At 34.7% G+C, this 18573-nt stretch overlaps 1 protein-coding gene across 1 annotated transcript; it reads left to right on the forward strand.

Annotated features, from left to right (window-relative positions):
• The first annotated feature begins 15658 nt into the window (after window positions 1-15658).
• LOC131005024 (UDP-glucuronate 4-epimerase 1-like) lies at window positions 15659-17561 on the forward strand. Its single transcript, XM_057931811.1, has one exon. The coding sequence runs from the start codon at window positions 16066-16068 to the stop codon at window positions 17362-17364; it is 1299 nt and encodes a 432-aa protein (XP_057787794.1). The 5' UTR covers window positions 15659-16065; the 3' UTR covers window positions 17365-17561.
• Window positions 17562-18573: the final 1012 nt, after the last annotated feature.

Below are 18573 nucleotides of genomic sequence, written 5' to 3' on the forward strand. Positions count from 1 at the left end.
CGTCCCAAACGAAATGTACTAGTATTTCTTTTCGGCACGGAGATTAAGAAATATGTATAAAGTAGATAAAGTGGGTTGGTGTAAATTATTTAAATATTAAGTATAGAGAGAGAGTGTATTGCCAAAAAAGGAAACATGACATTTCGTTTGGGACAACCCAAAAAGGAAAACAGGACATTTCATTTGGGACGGAGGGAGTATATAAATCTTATTCTCCTTAAATCTTATTCTTTGCTTCCCTAACTGTCTCCATGAACCCCCATGATGGATATAAACACCGAATACATCACTGTATAAAAACATATCAAAAAAAGGATACAATCAAAAACCAAAACACTAAAAATGATACAATCAAGAACCAAAACACTAAAAAGGATACAATCAAGAACCAAACATACACATTCACGTAATCACGGAAAATTCTAGTGAAAAGAGGGCAAAATGATGCTCAATAAAATACCTGTCATCCGCCATCTCGGAACGGTGCGCCGCCACTTCGTGCGACTATCAAACTCTCGCCGGCGTTAGAATATACCAAGAGGACAAGATTACGAGCGAAGACGAGGGTTGATCAGAGGAGAAAACTGAAGTGAGAATGAAGAATCCGAAACGTTGCATGAGAGGTATAGTAAACGGTGGTCAAAACGACATCGTTTTATGAGTAAACCCTATTTAAAATTCAGAAAAACAAAACGACGTCGTCATGTAGCCACGCTGGATAAGTTAGTGACACGTAAGTGCCACGTCTGTAAATGCGGTCGCCGAAAATGAAAATTAAGTCAAAATTGAACAACTTATTAAATTGGTGTATTAAAATGCAAATTTCCTAAGTTCGTGTCAAATATGGATTTTCGAAAAAGTTGGTGTATTTAGGTGCAATTTTTTCTATAAAAAAATCGTAAATTTACGGGCACGAACAGGATACCGAGTAGGTTAGAGTTAGGGCCGAAAAATTTTAGCTCAAAAAATTAAGAAAAAAAAAGGAAAAAAAAACAAAAAAACAACTAGCCCGAATAAAAAATAATCGAAAATCGAATGGGTTGACCCAAAACTAAGTGAGCTGGCCCGATTGACATCTCAAGCTGATCCCTTATTTAATTTTTCTTTGGCACAATTGCCCCCAATTCCCATAGCAAAATTCCAATTTTTGAAGACGACTACCGCCTGCCAAACACCAGCGTCTGCGCTCGCCGATCTTGTTCACCACCACCCCCAATTCCCTGCAATATTTCACCACCACCGCCTGCCCTCGCCGATCTCGTTCACCACCACCCCCAATTCCCTGCTATTTCACGACCACCGCCTGCCAAATACCGATGTCGATCACCACCACCACCACCCCCCAATTCCTTGCAATATTTCAACACCGCCCCTGATCTCGTCGCCCCGCTCTAGTTGATACGTTTTTTTATTGTCGATTCTAGTCAAGGTCTTTGTTAACGTCATCAGAATTCGGCTACAAATTTGATCAGAAAGCTTAGACCTGAAGGATTCTCTTCAAATCTAGTTCACTTTTCGGCTAATTTCTCATTTTTCATCAAATTCTCATTATTTCTCTTTTAATTTTTAATTTGATTTATTGTTATCAAAAACCACCGCAACTGTGAGTATTCATTATTCAGTATACTGTGTAAATACTTAGGTGCGGCGATTTGCATTTTTAACTTAAATGTCTATTTCTATCCAAAAAAAAAAAAAAAAACTTAAATGTCTATTTGAAGTAATTCCATACAGCAATTTTTTAACAATTACACGTCAATATATAAGTTGATACTAGCGACAAAGACTAATGTTGGCAGTGAAAAATGTTATTTATTGATTTGTATTATGCATAAATTTACATATTTTTTGTGTCGGCAATGAACACAAATTAGAAGTTTGAGATAATTAAGTTGATTACTAATTCAAAACAGAAATAAATAAGAATCTAATAGTACTAGTTTTGGCGAATAGTTACTTTTGCGATTGTAGAAATAATTAGTGTTTTGAATTAAGCAACCGTAATGCTTTATTAACCGAATGGATAAAATAGCACAAGATCCAGTGAGGCATTATCCCATAAATCTAACCAGGGAGCTTAGCCCACTGGCCACCGGGTCCTCACTTAAGTGAAGTGACCCGGGTTCGATCCCTCTTGGGAGCGAATTGGAGATTGGAGATATAAGGTGGATTTGGTGAATGGAGAGATAAGGTGGTTATTGGAGTGGATGGGGGAACTAATTACTAACATCTAACATGACTTTGCCCGATCAAAAAAAAAAAAAAAAAAAAAAAAAAAATTATCCCATAAATCTGGGCTTTTTTTTCTTTTCTTTTCTGCTTTTGGATTGGATGGAGTACGAAGGAGAAAATTTAATAACACTTTGAAGGTAGTAGTTGGCCAAAAGTGAGAAATGAGAATCTATGAATTAAGCAACCTAAATATAACCTAGTTTGCGTCCTTTGCTGGGTTAGGTCTTGTAGCTTTTCACTAAAGAAGTAAATATATTTATGCGAATTTATTGAATATTAAATAATTACTTTATTTTATTTTTTTCAAAATTATGATGGCTCTTAATGCAAATTTAGGTTTATGTAGGATGCGATTAAATTAATTGCGTCAATTGTGTTATTCTAAGATAGAAATAGAAGCCCACATTCCGTGCAAATATATACATTTAATACGAACAATAATCACTTTAACTTTTTATCAGTGTATATAAAGAGAGATAGTGACTAATGAGAGTTTATGGTACAAATTCGACATTCTAGAAACTTGATTCGATAACGAAAGTTAACTAGAATTTCATAAAAGTAAAAGAAATTTAATTATTTTTCTACGTTTATAGTATATAACTAATGCTCCACTAGCGTGATGGGCCATAGATATTTTATACATTAACTTTTTGATTTTGGGGCATAATAAATGCAATTCATGGCACGGTCACGTACACATACGATTTGGTTCTAATAAAAATTAGTGTTGAAATTTCATTGCTCTTCCTTCTTCAAAGTTATATATTACAAAAACAAAAAAAAAATCATTTTCAATCTTAAGAGCTTAATTTTTTTAAGATTTTCAACGTTATAAGTTTATCATTTTTTATATTGAATTTGTCATCATTTTAACATGTTATAACATTGTGGTCACAGGTTTGAGTCTCACACGGAATATGTATACAATTAATATATGATAAAATCTTAGAGTGATTTGTAGATATTGATTTAATGTATTCTATAATTGATACTCCTATTTGGAGGAAGCAAAATTTTACCCGAATTCAAATCTTGAAAGTAGCGAATATTTTATCATTTTTTGAATATTGTTGAAAGTTTCGCCTATCCAAACACATATATTTCGCACACATAGAAAGTTATAACTCGAAGAGAGACTGAAGTTGAAACACGCAGAAGTTATAACTCACTGAGAGACTTAAACTGAAACTCGTGCAGAAAATATGAAGAACACAAGAACACCAACAATGGTTACCCAGTTCGATGATAAAACACCTACGTCTGGGGGCCACACCCAGGGTAAATTATCCACTAGTGATGATAAGATATGCAAAGGACTTACACACGAAGACTTATTCTCCCTAGCCTCTATATCTTCCCAAACCTCCACCAAGGTGAATAATTGAGAGCAAATTAACAACTCACTTCCTAAGCTTAAGCTTGAATGCTACACATTTAACGCTAAAACCCAACAAATAAACTTACTCCAACAGACTGGAGCAAGGAATCAACGTAGTAATCCAACCCACAATGCTTACAAGATGAAATAAGCAATAAACTAGAACATACTTACATGTATTGTATGCCCTGAATCTAACTCACGAAATTACTCTCTAAAGGCAATAGAGTAGCACGAAAATCAGCAGCCGCAACAGGTCCTTTGCGTTTTCCGTATATAGCCAAACCCTAGAAGATGTTGGGTTGAGGTCCGGCCCATATTAGGGTCCACTTGTGGCGGCACAAATTAGGGTTCACAGAAACCCTAGGAAGGAAGATTCCCTTGCAAACGCAGCAGCAATAAATATATATCCGTAAGAAGGCTCAGGTATATCTCTAAAAATATCTCCAAAAATCCGCAAGAAAAAAATTGCCAGAAACATGAAACTGCAGAAGCAACTCAAGTAGGAACAACAAGAAGAATTCGAGAAGCAACTCCCCAAGCAACAGTTCAGTTCAGATCTTTGAAAACTCTACACACTTATTGTCTACACAATGACAATTAAATAGAGTATGAAAATACTCTAACAATTGTTATTCAACATCATATAATAAGGATATTTAATATTGTATTCCGGCTTATTCAATTTGTGCGATTTTTCCTAACTCGTCTTGAGAAAATAACACACGAACTTGAAATTAACAGTCTTTCCTTGAAATATACAATACACTTTCTATCATTCTTGATAGTATTAAAGAGATGCAACTTGTATACATTTACAATGTGATAATGCAAATGAAATCCAATATCTCGTAATTTTGTGTATATTATTGTTTCTCATTAGTATTTATTATTTTAACAATTTAAAAAAATTATTATAATATCATTAATTATTCTTGACTTTTATTTCAAAAAATTACAATTAAAATAATTATATATCATAAATTTAGATTTATTAATCCTAATAATTAATTTTTAACTCATAAAAGCAAACATAAATAATAATAAAAATAATTATAGATCCTAGTTGAATGGAATAAACCATAATTAATAGTTACAAAAATAATTTAGAGGTGGTCTTAGGTACACCCGGGTGTACCGTACAACTAGGTTGCACCTTCACTTAGATTTAAACTCGTACCCTGACTTGAACTCATATCTTGACCCAAATCATATAAATAAAACTATTTTGGGTACTGATTAATCCGGGTGTACCCAAGATTTTATGAATAATTTAAAGTATATAAAATTTAAACTAAAAGAAAATTTGTGAAAAAAATGAAGTAGAACAAAATGTGTAGTAAATTAAGTTTGAAATAGTGATAATGTAGTGCGGAAGTCGTGCGACGGTGTGAGACAAATGGTGGTGGCCATGTTCTATAATCTGAATTTACTTAAATACCCTCGTTGAGTGGGACTAGTCTCTACCTTGTGCGAAGTGGCAAAAAAGTCAACTCGCCCTAGCTTTGCGCTGCTCCAAACAAGGTGATTATTTTCGGGAATTTGTTTTTTTCTTGGATACTTACATAGTGTGCACTGAGTGTTAAATCAACAAAGATGCCAATTTTTTACATTGTTTAAGAAGATTTAAATCATATATATTTAACAAATATAGGATTTGATTTAGTTTGTCCATCACCTAGCTAGCTCACTGATATCACATTTACATGTTAATGATTGTTTGTATAAAGAGGGTTTAGATGAACACCATCCTTGTATTGTTTGTATAGGACAAATCTCAAGGTATTTTGTGGTAAAACAATTCATCAACTTCATTAACTACATGATTTATACAACGTAGCAACACTAAATACTTGCAATAATTAAGATAAAACTGGAGGTAAAATTAATGCATTATCGACAATACGCTAGTGGAATTTGCTAGTACTGATCATATTTTTAATTTTTTGAAATTTGTCCTAATTTCAAAAGATTGTTTGTTAATAACTTAATTGTTTGGCATTTGGTGGGCATGCAATTGAAAGGTATCTCTGAAAACATCTTGATACTCTCTAACAATACCTATATTATTGGGTTGTGGTTTTTGAAAGTGGTCGAAAAAAAAAATATAGAGTTTGATGACCAAAATCCAACAATGTAAGTATATTATTAGAAAGATAACTTCAAATTGTCCATCGTAATTCTGACAATTAAGTTATTAGCCAACGAACTTTGGGCTTAGGTCAATTTTTTTTAAAAAAATAAAATTTATGTATTTTTTGATAAAAAAAAATAAATTTGGTTAAAAATCAAAATTGGATATAATTTATGCATTTATAGGCAATTATAAAAAAAAACATATATACTCATCCATTTATAATGCAGTGGTCTGTTTTGCTTCAAAAAACGGCTACAAGGTACTACCGTAATAAGATATCGATCTTAAATTTTAATTTGAAGCCTCAAAAATTTCATAGTTATATAGCGTTGCAGCTACGAGTCAATGACGATATCTTCTTATTTTTATAATAAATACAAAAAACTATTTAATCAGCTACTTGAAACTATGTCGCTTTTACTTAATAGGCACACTAAATAATAAAATATTATAAACGTTGAAAAGTAGTCATTTAAAATAAATTGAAGTCGTTTATGCACTAAATCACCCATAATTTATAGGAGGTTGATTTTGACACTTTTGTTGGAGAACATAGGGATGAATTATACTGAGAATGTTATCTTTCGTGAAAAATGAGAATGATTGCATAAGTTAGTGTTGCATAAGTTATAGTGTAATACTACACAAATATTTTACCCGGATTCAAATTTTGGAGGAAACAAATTTTTTATCTAATTAATTGAATTTCGTTATGCAGTCATTACAAAACAGTTTATGCAACATATATACTAACTTATACAATCATTCTCCATTCTCATCACATTTGTCCATTCTCATTTGATCTTCTCCCCTTAATATATATATATATATATATAGGAGAGGGTTACAGTATAAATATTTTTTAAAATATAAAATAAAAACTAGCTAAAATGTATGAATTCTATGTAGAACACGTATGAATTTGATGTGTAAATGTATGAATTATGGAAAATAAATTTTTATTATCTATGGAATTCGAACTCGAGACTATAAATTCATCCAACAAAGTGATGAATCAACTGTAGATCTTGATAATCTAAGGGCTGAAATGTATGAATTTTATGTAGAACACGTATGAATTCGTTGTATAAAGGTATGAATTGCGAAAAATAATTTTTTGCTACCTTTGGGATTCGAACTCAGGACCATGAATTTATCCAACAGGATGATGAATCAACTGTACATCTTGATGATCTAAGGGCTGAATGATTCTTATTTTATATCATAAGAAGTGTACTTATTTTAGCCCTCCCATATATATATATATATATATATATATATATATATATAGAGAGAGAGAGAGAGAGAGAGAGAGAGAGAGAAATGTTAAACAGAGAATGCTAAATATTTAGAGAATGGAGAATTCGTGAAACAAAAACGAACAATTGTATAATTTGATGAACAAATCAATGTACCGCATGAACAACAATTTGCCCCAAGTTGGAATCCTGCTGGTGGCGAGTTTTTCTCTTTTTTTTACCAAATACGTCTGTTCGTTAGTTATATTGATCTGTTCGTAAAATGTATAGATTTGTTCAAAATGAAATATATAATAATTCTCTGTTTAACTTGACCATATATATATATACACGAAAAGGTTCAATAGAGAAAGGTAAATGCTGAAAAAATGGAGAAACAATCTCATCCATTGATCATGATCCATTGAACGGTCAATAATTAATAATAAATTCTGTCTCCAGATTTTAATGAACATATCAATAATTGTGATGAACATGTCAATAATTTTTTATGAACGAACATATTTATTGAAAATTTCGAACTCCAGGATTCAATCCCCAAACGTTCAATAAAATTATTGGTACGTTCATAAGAAATTATTGACATATTCAATGTTTATAAATTTCGCAAAAAAAATAATTTATCCATAAAAACTAACGTTATATAAACACTGAAATTGAAAATATTTAATGTACGGAGTCATTAATGTTTTTTGTTTGATAGTGAAATTTTGCACCAGATCAAAGCTACATTCAACTTTTACTAAATTAAAATATAGGAGAAAACCAAATTTCAAATTTGTAGACTTGCAGGGGTAACGAGGTGGACGTATATCAATTTCAATTTAAAGAATTAATTTTTAACTTGCGAACCGACATTAATAATAGTACGTAGTAATTTAATTTAATTGTAATTTGAGGTCTGAGCGCCGATCCATATATAGTATATTAAATGAAATTAACAAACTTATTCAGATTGTTTTTTGAAATTAATTTCATTTCCTAGCCAAAAATGTATGATTATTATCGATTTAATCCATCGAAAAACAGGCTAACAAAGAGCAAAAAAAGAATCATGATTTTTCGCCTGAAACAATTCGTGTTTTCATGACATGAGGTTCAAATAATCTATTGACCGCCTAAAAAAAGAGAGAGAAGAAGAAGAGTATTGACCCTTTTTTTACTATCTAAATAATTCGGGACGGAATCAGATTTAAGTAACAGCAAAAATATAATTTTCTACTACCAATATAAACATACGTAATTACAACACTTTCATTCCAACTGTAGCTGTACGTAGGAGCAACATCCATAATTTAAATTTGATTTATAATCAAACATTTTAAGTGTTAATTTATTATTACTTGATAACATTTTTCCATTATTATTGTTTCTTATCACATACTTAAAAATATTTTAAACGCTTTAGATAATGTTACTAAAAAAACATGTGTTTTACATATGAATTAGCTAGACTTGTATTATTTCTTAAATTAGACCTCTCTTTTGCCCAAAATTAACCCTAATATTTAATAGAGGGTCAACTAATTAAGACCACACAAACAAACTTTATAAAATAACCATAACGTTATATTTTGTCGCATGACCCCAAAATATACATTTTTGTATAGTAACATGGAACCAATGAGTGAAAATACCAGATTTTTAATTTCGGAATTTCATATATAAAAGAAACCAACTCAAAAACAATAAGATAGACAAATAACTAAATCGGTAGAATTAACAGCACGATGAATTTAGTTGAGCGGCTGTTAGTTACTGAATTCGACGAGGAATTCTTTCCTAATTAAATACTATGTGACATCTTTATTTTATTTGATGACATATTTGGTTATTCAGCAGGAAGAACATCGAACATAACAATGATCGTTCTTTGTATGTATCGAATAAACTGTTTTTGGAAGGATTGCGGATTGCGTCCAAATGTCACCGAGATTTTGCTGTCGTCACTATTTAATGACAAATCGAACTTGCATAATTGCAATTTCATTATAGTGCTTCGCTCATTAGAAAGAAAGACACCAATGTACGACTGAGTAAATTACTCGTCGGTGGCTTAGCTGCTGAAGTGACGATCTCGTTCAATGAAATGTAATTTATTTTTAATATAATCAATATCTTTTTAAATCAATATATTACGTTTGCAATAGATTAAAATTTTATGTGTATTTTCATTTAAAAAATAGAGTGTAGAAAAATAAAATATGGATTTATGCATAAAGGGAAATTCTGTTACTTTTTTTTTATTTGTCCATAGAGAAGGGAATAAATCAAAAGTAAATTAAGAATGATATTGAATATTGTTCAAACTTCTAATTAACCAATTGTCCATCAATTTTAAATAATCTATTAATTAATGCCAAGATTAAGTATAATATTTGTCAAAATTATAGATTCACTACTAATTTAATACTAGAATCAAACAATTATAATATAATATAATATTGAATTGCCTTCAATTCAATTAAGACTACCTTTAACTATAATTTTTTTTATAGCAAACATGTGCATTTTTTATTTTATATACCAATTGTTAAATTTTATATAAATTTATCCATCTTTAAATTCATAATTTTTGCCTTCTTGTAAATATACTTATATAAAAGTATGTAAATTTATGATTAGCGTCTTCTTCCCCTTCTTCCCCAAAAAAATGATTAGTGGCCTTCTTCTAAAAATAAAAGTTTAACTAGTGACTGTTAATTTGGTATCATGTAATTATAAATTAAAAATAATTTTGAATATTTGCATCAATGATGACATTGAGTTGTCTTTATTTACGAAATTAACATCAAATCAAGTTAAAATAAATTTAAAAATTGATTTGAAATTGAAGTAATTATAAATTAAAAATAATTTTGAATATTTGCATCAATGATGACATTGAGTTGTCTTTATTTACGAAAATTTAAAATTGATTTGAAATTGAACATTTCACTAATATAGTATAGATTAAAATTAGGTTTTTTTTTTTTGACTTGAGATTAAAATTAGGTTTGATAATCTCAAATTAGGAGTTTCAGTTTTGTTAGATTGTTATAATTAATTTTGCAAAAATTAAACATGAGAAAGAAAGAAACGGAAAATTAACGCGAGGTGCACAACTGATAATATCGATAAAGTTTTAGTTTTTTTTATATAAATGTTATACTATATTGATTAAAACTGCGTATGTTATAGTATTAGTGTTCATTAGAAAAAATCAAATCAAAAATAAAATTTTCTAAAAGCCACCGCGTATGTGTTCTTATAACACTATTTTAAGCATACAACATTTGGTTTTGTAAGTTTGACCCAAAAAAGTATCTATTGTGAATCTGTGATTTTAATTAAATAGGAATTATATATGCTATATATTGAAATTTTGATTTTATATCATTAATTATATTAAAAAAAGATAAACTGAGTGTCATACCGTAAAAATATAGTAAACGTGCTTGTAAATCGGTTTTAAGTTTTAACCAATGACTCTTTCCTCTAGTGGCAAAGCTGAGGAACCCAAAATTTGGGTTCAATTTCGCCTGCGTGCAGTGATGTTTTTTCATTTTTAGGTGGTGTTGCATTCCTGCCTGCGTGCGGTGTAGCTTTTTCACAGTTGTGGCGTTGAGGTCCCGTCTGCGTGCAGGTTGCATAATTAATTATAGGATAATTTTATACATAGCCCCTATATTACTCATTATAGCCCTCTATTTATAAAACTACCATTTCACCCTTATAGTTCCATTTTAAAATTCTAATAAAAATAAAATATAAAAGGTATAGCCCCCGTTTTCCTATGTTTCTCTTTCTCTTTATGTTTCTTTTCTTCACATCATAAATATAGATAGATTGCCTGGACTTTGGAGTAGTGAGCAATCTAGTGAAGCCCAATGCTTGTTCTTTGTGTCTCCGAGATAGTGAGACGATTTCGCATGTGCTTTGGGAGTGCTCGTGTGTTCGCCCTCTTTGGACTGATTTTTTAGGTTGGTTTGGTAAAGAGAATCTCTTGGGGTGCATGGATATTCATTCCTTCTTAGTTCTGGCTTGGAATCTATCTTGGAGTTCCCAAATTGGTTCTTTTTGGAAGGCGGGAATTATCACTCTGATGTGGCGTATCTGGTCGGGACGCAATGCGCTTATTTTTGAGGATTTGTGCTTTGATAGACGTGCGGTTTTGGCCTTTGTCAATGCTTACTTTATGGAGATTGATGGGGTTTTCCGGAAGTTGGGTAATATTTCTAATTCTTGGGCTGACTATTCGATCACTCGTGCGATTGGGGTGAGGAGCCGTGCTGCTCCTCCCCCCTGTATGGTGGAGGTTCACTGGTGGCCTCCCGTTGGTCAATGGATTAAAGTTAATACAGATGGCTCGGCGGCGGGAGCTCCTGGAGTTATTGCTGCGGGTGGGGTTTTTCGAAACAAGTGGTCTCATGTCCGAGGTTGTTTTCATTTTAAAGGCGGCAACGGCTTTGCTTTCGAGGCGGAATTGTTGGCTGTGATCTATGCTATTCACATTGCTCATACCCGAGGCTGGCGGCATTTGTGGGTTGAGGCTGACTCTATGTATGTGGTTCACCTTTTGTACTCTCGCTCGAGTGATGTTCCTTGGAGATTTAGGGCGTTTTGGCAGCATACTCTTCGCCTGCTTCGGGATTTTTCTTTGATGGTCTCGCATATTTACCGTGAGGGTAATCAACCGGCAGATATTATGGCCAATGATGATCGGCAGGAAGGCTGGTGGCCTTTTGCGATTGAGGAGATTCGGATTGCGGTTGCAAGGGATATGTCGACGCATAGTCATATCCGTATGGTTATATAAGCAGGTTCGTTGGTTCCCTTGGGCTTTGGTTGGGTTGTTTTCTTTTGTTGTTGGTCTCCTGTTTTCTTTCTTGGTTCTTCTTCTTCCGGTTTTCTTGAGCCGAGCTTCTTAGGGGTGATGGTTAGGCCGGAACTCCTGAAGTTGTCTCTTCCCGCTCCTGAACCGGATGTGAGTCTTTCACGAGTACTCTTTTTCCTTCTAAGGTCTCTTCTTCTTAGAAGGTTTTAATGAGGCTCGGTTTTTTGTTTGCTCTCTTTTGCGCTTTCTTGGATGTTTTGTACTCTTTTTCTTTTCCTTTAATACAAGCCTTATTCTCATCAGTGAGCAATCTAGTGATAGAGCTCGTTTAATAACTTAGCTTGAGCACACCTAATTTATTATTTTCTTAAATTTACTATATGCATGTTTCCTGTCAAGATTCATAGATGACGGATTTTGAAAAGACCGAGAACCATGGTTACCAAAGCATTGCATTCCGTCATAAAATGAGTCTCAATTGATTCTCCCTCGTCGCACCGTCGTCTGCCTGACCGTCGCCAAACAAAAGATGACATTCAGTGTGAAATTGGAGAAATTTGATGTCTCATCAAAGGTTTAGATAATTAAAGATATTAGAACTTTAATAGATCTGAATTCGGAGGAGGTTTATTTGAATTGGACCACAATGGTGAAGAACCGTGCAAGGCCATATTTGAATGGTGTTGTACTTTTTCACAGTGAGCGATTATATTGTTGCTATTTTTTTTTAACAAAATATTGTTGTTAATTTAATTGCATATAATTGAAACATTTCCGAGTTTAGTTATTTGCGGTACCTCTTAGGTTACAGATGATGGAGATGATTTGAATCTTTGGAGGCTATGAAAGAATAAAAAGATGCTCCTGAAATATCAATGGCTATAAGACTATATTTTGTAAGTTATAAAATTTTGGCCGGAGACTATAGGGACAAAATTGGAAGCGTACCCGTATTTGTGTTAATTTTATAAATAGTGGGCTACAATAAGTAAAATGGGGGTTATGTATAAAATTACCCTTAATTATATTAAGATACTTCTTGTAATTCTAATTTTTTTAAAAAAAGTGGATGAGATTCAGTGTTTCATAATTTTTTGTGTGCCACTATGTTTCATTCTTATATTTATTATTTTAAAATGTATTTTATTATACTACGAATTATACTTAACTTTTTATTTAAAAAAAATATTTTTTAAAAAATATATATCATGACTTTAAATTTACCAACCTATTATTAGTTAATAAAAAGTGAAATTAAATGATAAAAAAAGTAATTATATATCCTAATTTGATGGAATAAACCATAGTTAAAAATCACAAAATTAAACTAAAGTATACAAAGTTGAAATTGTTAGCACAGAGCTATTCTTTTTCGCATTTCTCATGTGATTTGGCAGGTTACTCATCATCTTCGCCTTTTTGTTGCGGTGGGAAAACTCACTGATACACATTGACAAGGATGTGCTATCCTGGTTAACTTCATGCCACCAGCTTCTCGCGAGAAGGATTTTCCACTCCACTATGGGGCGCTAGCTTCCCCCAAAATCTCCATGGGTGAAGCTAAACACAGATGGTTCTTATGATTCTTAGGCGCATCGTGGTGCTGGTGAATGAGTAGTTTGTGATCACACTAGAGTTCCCTTTATTGCTTTCTGCACCCCCTGTGATGTCACTCCCAATTTCGAGGCTGAGTTAGCTGCTCTGCTCGAGAGTCTTAGGCTGACTATTACTTTCTCTGCTCATATCTAGGTGGGCCTAGATGTTACGGCGGTCGTTTTGCTCATGTCTGTTGGGCATCACAGTCATGTTAGTATCTGTCATACTGTTGTTTGGATCCGACAGCTTATTAGGCATTGGCGGTTCTGTTACACTCACAAGTCACATCCACCGTGAGGAAAATCGGCCTGCTGATTTTGTGGCGAGGAGAGGGCATTAGGCCCAGGCGTTGACTACTTTCGACTATGTTTATGCTCCTCGTTACTTTCTTACTCTGGTTAGGATGGATCAACTTGGTTATTTTAACTTTAAATTTTGGATTTCATGTAGATAGTTAGCTTGTTCTGGTTTGTTTCATTTTCTTCTGGATGTAGTCACTTTTGAGCTAGATCTATGTATGTTTTGTAATGTAAGATTTCTATTTTTTCCCTGTGATTTCTGCTGGGCGTTGTCATTTTTGGGCAGCGGCGTGTATGAGATACTAGTTGATGGCTTATCTACAGGTTGGGGGTTTGCCTAGCCCCTCACTCCCTCGGGTGCTTTTACTATAAAAAAAAAGTTGAAGTTGAAAGTGGGATACGAAGTGGAACATCAAATGTGGTACACTAAATTTTATTCCAATAAAAAAATACTACTTGTGTTTATTCCATAACAATATGATGTGAGAAACAATACCCTTTGAGTGTGTTCTCTTTGATTGATAAATTTATCATAGAAAAAAGAGAGATAATAAAAAATTCTCTCTTTAAATGCCTCATTTATTTTCCCTCATTCAATACAAAAAGAAGATATCGTCATTTCTCATTCATTCTTTTCACTCAAAGGAGGGATATTATTATCCTTCCATTTTTGGTGTTTGATGAGGAGTAATATGTGCAGAGTAGGGAAAGAATACAAATCAGAGGAATCGACCCCACTGGCGGGTCAAATATGGCAGAAGAGACACACTCGCCAGAGAAGTCAATGCCATCAGAGAAGTCATTCCCCTCAGAGAAGTCACCATCGTCAGAGAAGTCCTCCATGCCAGAGAAGTCATCCATGTCAGAGAAGTCCTCCACGCCAGAGAAGTCATCCACGTCAGAGAAGTCATCCATGCCAGAGAAGTCATCCATGTCAGAGAAGTCCTCCACGCCAGAGAAGTCATCCACGTCAGAGAAGTCCTTCACGCCAGAGAAGTCATCCGTGCCAGAGAGATCGCCTCTTTCAGAAGGATCGCCAAAAACGCGGAGGATTTTCCCGCGTGAAGATGAAATTCCTGATATACCCTTCAATCACGTCAAACGCATGCACTAGCATCGATTTTACCTTTTTACCCTCAATTGTAATCTATAAATAGGCCTCGTGCTCGTGTATTACATTTTTTACGCTATCATTTGCTCTCGAATACTACAGTTATATTTGGCTTTCGATTCTCCGATTGTTACTTCATCCTTTCCGATCAACTTTACTAGGTATAGTTTACGCCTTTCATTCCGTAGTTTAGGTGTTGGTTTCGTAATTCACCAGTGTTATAATATTATTTCTTTTTGAAGTGAAAATAATGAACGAGAAATGATAAAATTTTATTTTGTAGGAAATATGAAAAAAAAAATAAAAAATTTAAAAGGAGAATCTTCCTTAATTTTTCATGATAAGTTTATTAATCAAATAAATCATGCTCTTTATATATTAATGAAACATTAAACAATATAATGTTAGTGATTTTGCATTGCAAATTGACCGTGCGATCTTTCATGTATATGTATTGCATGCTACTTTTGTATTATTCCTTTCCTCCCATTATAATTGTGACTCCTTTTATTTTGGGTGTCCTACCATAAGTGAGACTCTTTTCTTTTTGAATAAAAATTTTACTCTTTAAATACTTTTTCATATTTCACCTACACACAAAATACATCTTTTGTAATTCTCGTGCCCAAAAAAAGGTGGAACAGAGGGAGTGTACATTAAAGAAATAAAATTAGAAAACCTCAATTTTCATGCCCAAATTTACATTTACATATTTCAAAGTCAAGCCACTTAAAATTAATATATATGACATTGAGAGCATAGCTTTTTATTTTATAAGTATTTAATATAAGATTTTCATTATAAGGAGCAAAATGGTGAAGTATGTGCAAGTAGATGAGCGTATGTGTAAGCAGAAAAAGCAAACCGTACATTTACAAAGTTACCAAATCCAGCGTTTTTAATCTAACCTCACATTCCTCTCTTCAAAATCGGCAGTCCACTCATTGCTCACTCTCTCTCAGAAAAAAATGTAGAGTTTTGAATTATCCACCCTGGCCGCCCCCCTTCACGCGTATTCATCTGTGGTCTCCCACTATATATTCCTCTCTCCTTCCCCCTTTCCCCTTAGCAGATGTAAACCAATCTCTCTGCATCTGTTTCCCCCATTTCCCACTCCTCTGGATCTCTCTATCTCTCTCTCAATCATTCCCCCCACCATTCAATATCCAGAGAGAGAAGAGACCTCCATTCATTCCCCCTTCTCCTTGTTTTGATTGACAAATAATACGACACAATGCCTTCAATGGCCGCGGAAGAACTCTTTCTCCCCTCCACGCCGGGGAAATTCAAGGATAAATCGCACTCGATGCACCGCCAATTGCACCGCTGCTTCGCCTCCACGAGCACCATGTTCCTCTGGGCGCTCTTCCTCGTCGCGCTCACGGCGGCCTACCTCAGCTTCCAATCCTTCGTCGACTCCGGCAGCAAGTACTTCACCACCGCGTGGGGCGGGATCCACTGGGAGAAGCAGGTCCGCGCTTCCGCCCAGATCCACCGCAGCAACGGCTTCTCCGTCCTCGTCACCGGCGCCGCCGGATTCGTCGGCACGCATGTCTCCCTCGCCCTCAAGAAGCGCGGCGACGGCGTTGTCGGTCTCGACAACTTCAACAACTACTACGACCCCGCCCTAAAAATGTCACGCAAGGAGCTTCTCAACTCCCACGGTGTGTTCATCGTGGAGGGCGACGTCAACGACGCCAAAATGCTGGCGAAGCTTTTGGAGATCGTGCACTTCACCCACGTTATGCACCTGGCGGCACAGGCCGGCGTGCGCTACGCCATGGAGAACCCCCATTCCTACATCCACAGCAACATCGCCGGCCTCGTCACGCTTCTAGAAGCATGCAAGAGTGCCGACCCCCAGCCGTCGATCGTGTGGGCCAGCTCCAGCTCCGTCTACGGATTGAACGAGAAAGTCCCCTTTTCCGAATCCGATCGCACCGACCAACCCGCCTCTCTCTACGCCGCTACCAAGAAGGCCGGAGAGGAAATCACCCACACATACAACCACATTTACGGTCTATCCATAACCGGCCTCAGATTCTTCACAGTCTACGGGCCCTGGGGAAGACCCGACATGGCTTACTTCTCCTTCACCCGGAATATTCTTCAAGGCAAACCCATCACGGTATACCGGGGGAAAAACCACGCCGATTTGGCCCGGGATTTCACCTACATTGACGACATCGTGAAGGGGTGCTTGGGCTCGTTGGACACGGCGAAGAAGAGCACGGGATCGGGCGGGAAAAAGAGGGGCCCGGCTCAGTTCCGGATCTTCAATCTGGGCAACACCTCACCCGTGACGGTGCCGATGATGGTGGGGATATTGGAGAAGCATTTGAAGGTAAAGGCGAAGAAGAATTTGGTGGACATGCCCGGCAACGGTGACGTTCCCTTCACGCACGCCAATATCAGCTACGCGCGGAGGGAATTCGCGTACAACCCGACAACCGATTTGCAAACCGGGCTCAAGAAGTTCGTCAAATGGTACTTATCGTATTATGGTTACAATCACGGCAAGTCTGTAAAGTGATTTTTATATTTTTTTTATATATATTTTTAGGGATTTTTTTTTCCCTTTTTTTGATAAAAAAGAACGAAGGAGAAAAAACATGGGGAATGGATAAAGGAAAGGTGAATACATTATTTTCTTATCTTCTTCTTTTAGAGGATTTGTATGTTTTCTTTTCATGTAAAAAAATCATAAGGTTTTCATCAAGTTTGTCTAAATCGCTGTTATTTCGTATGCTTTAGTTTTATATTCGCAGAAACTCACAGCATTTTGAGTTGAAAAGAATGTTTTTTGTTGTTGTAGTACTAGTACTAATACTAATAATTAAGCGTTGGCTGTGGCGCATGAATCTCAATTATTGTTGCTTTTGACTAAAAAATGGACGAATTTGAAAATGTATTAATCATTTTTGATGGATTCATAGTTGTTGCTCTTATTTTGGGAGGTGAATGAACAGTTAGGATAATGGGTGGTGCATATGGCCAACAGATTTGCAAAACAGTAATTGTTCATTTATTTAAATATAAATACACGTGGATGGATCCACTAAACGTGGATAAATACTCCCTCCGTCCCTGAAATGGCTTCCTCTTTGAGGACGGCACGGGTTTTAATAAAAAGTTGTAAAGTGTATTGATAATGGAGAAAAAGTGATATAATTATTATTGGAAGTTGTGAAAAGTGTTATAATTAGTATTGAGAGTGGTGAAAAGTGAAAAGTAAGAATAAATAAAGTATTATTAGTGGTGGGGTAGGTTTCCAAAAATGGAAAGAAAGAAAGAGGAAGTTATTTGGGGGACGTCCCAAAATGGAAAAAGATGAAGTTATTTTAGGGACGGAGGGAGTATATAGGAGTATTAGTTTATTTAGATAATCTAACCTTTTATTCCAAAAGGTTGTTCCAGTTTAAGGCGCGCAAAATGAGAGCCCTTTAGGTAAAGGTAAATGCTTGGCATATGAAATGTTTATTCGTTATCATTATTAAAGAAAAACTAAACTCTTGATGAGCAGTTTGGAAGGAGGATCACATTGAATAAAAAAAATCCAAGGTAGTATAGCTTTTATTTTCTCACCTGCATAGCCCGATGGTTACTATTAGTAGATGTCTGTATTCCGCCAAAATAGTACTAACAATTATCTTTAGTTTGATGGGATCCAACCAAGAAGCATAATATGGATAAGATGAGTTGTAGTTGTGAATGAGGTAAACCCATAAATGCATGCCAACTG

Source organism: Salvia miltiorrhiza, chromosome 1 (genome assembly GCF_028751815.1).
Source record: "Salvia miltiorrhiza cultivar Shanhuang (shh) chromosome 1, IMPLAD_Smil_shh, whole genome shotgun sequence".
NCBI lineage: Eukaryota > Viridiplantae > Streptophyta > Magnoliopsida > Lamiales > Lamiaceae > Salvia > Salvia miltiorrhiza.

Excerpts from the sequence above, each read along its gene's own strand:
- LOC131005024 (XM_057931811.1), top strand. The coding sequence starts at position 16,066 with ATGCCTTCAATGGCCGCGGAAGAACTCTTTCTCCCCTCCACGCCGGGG.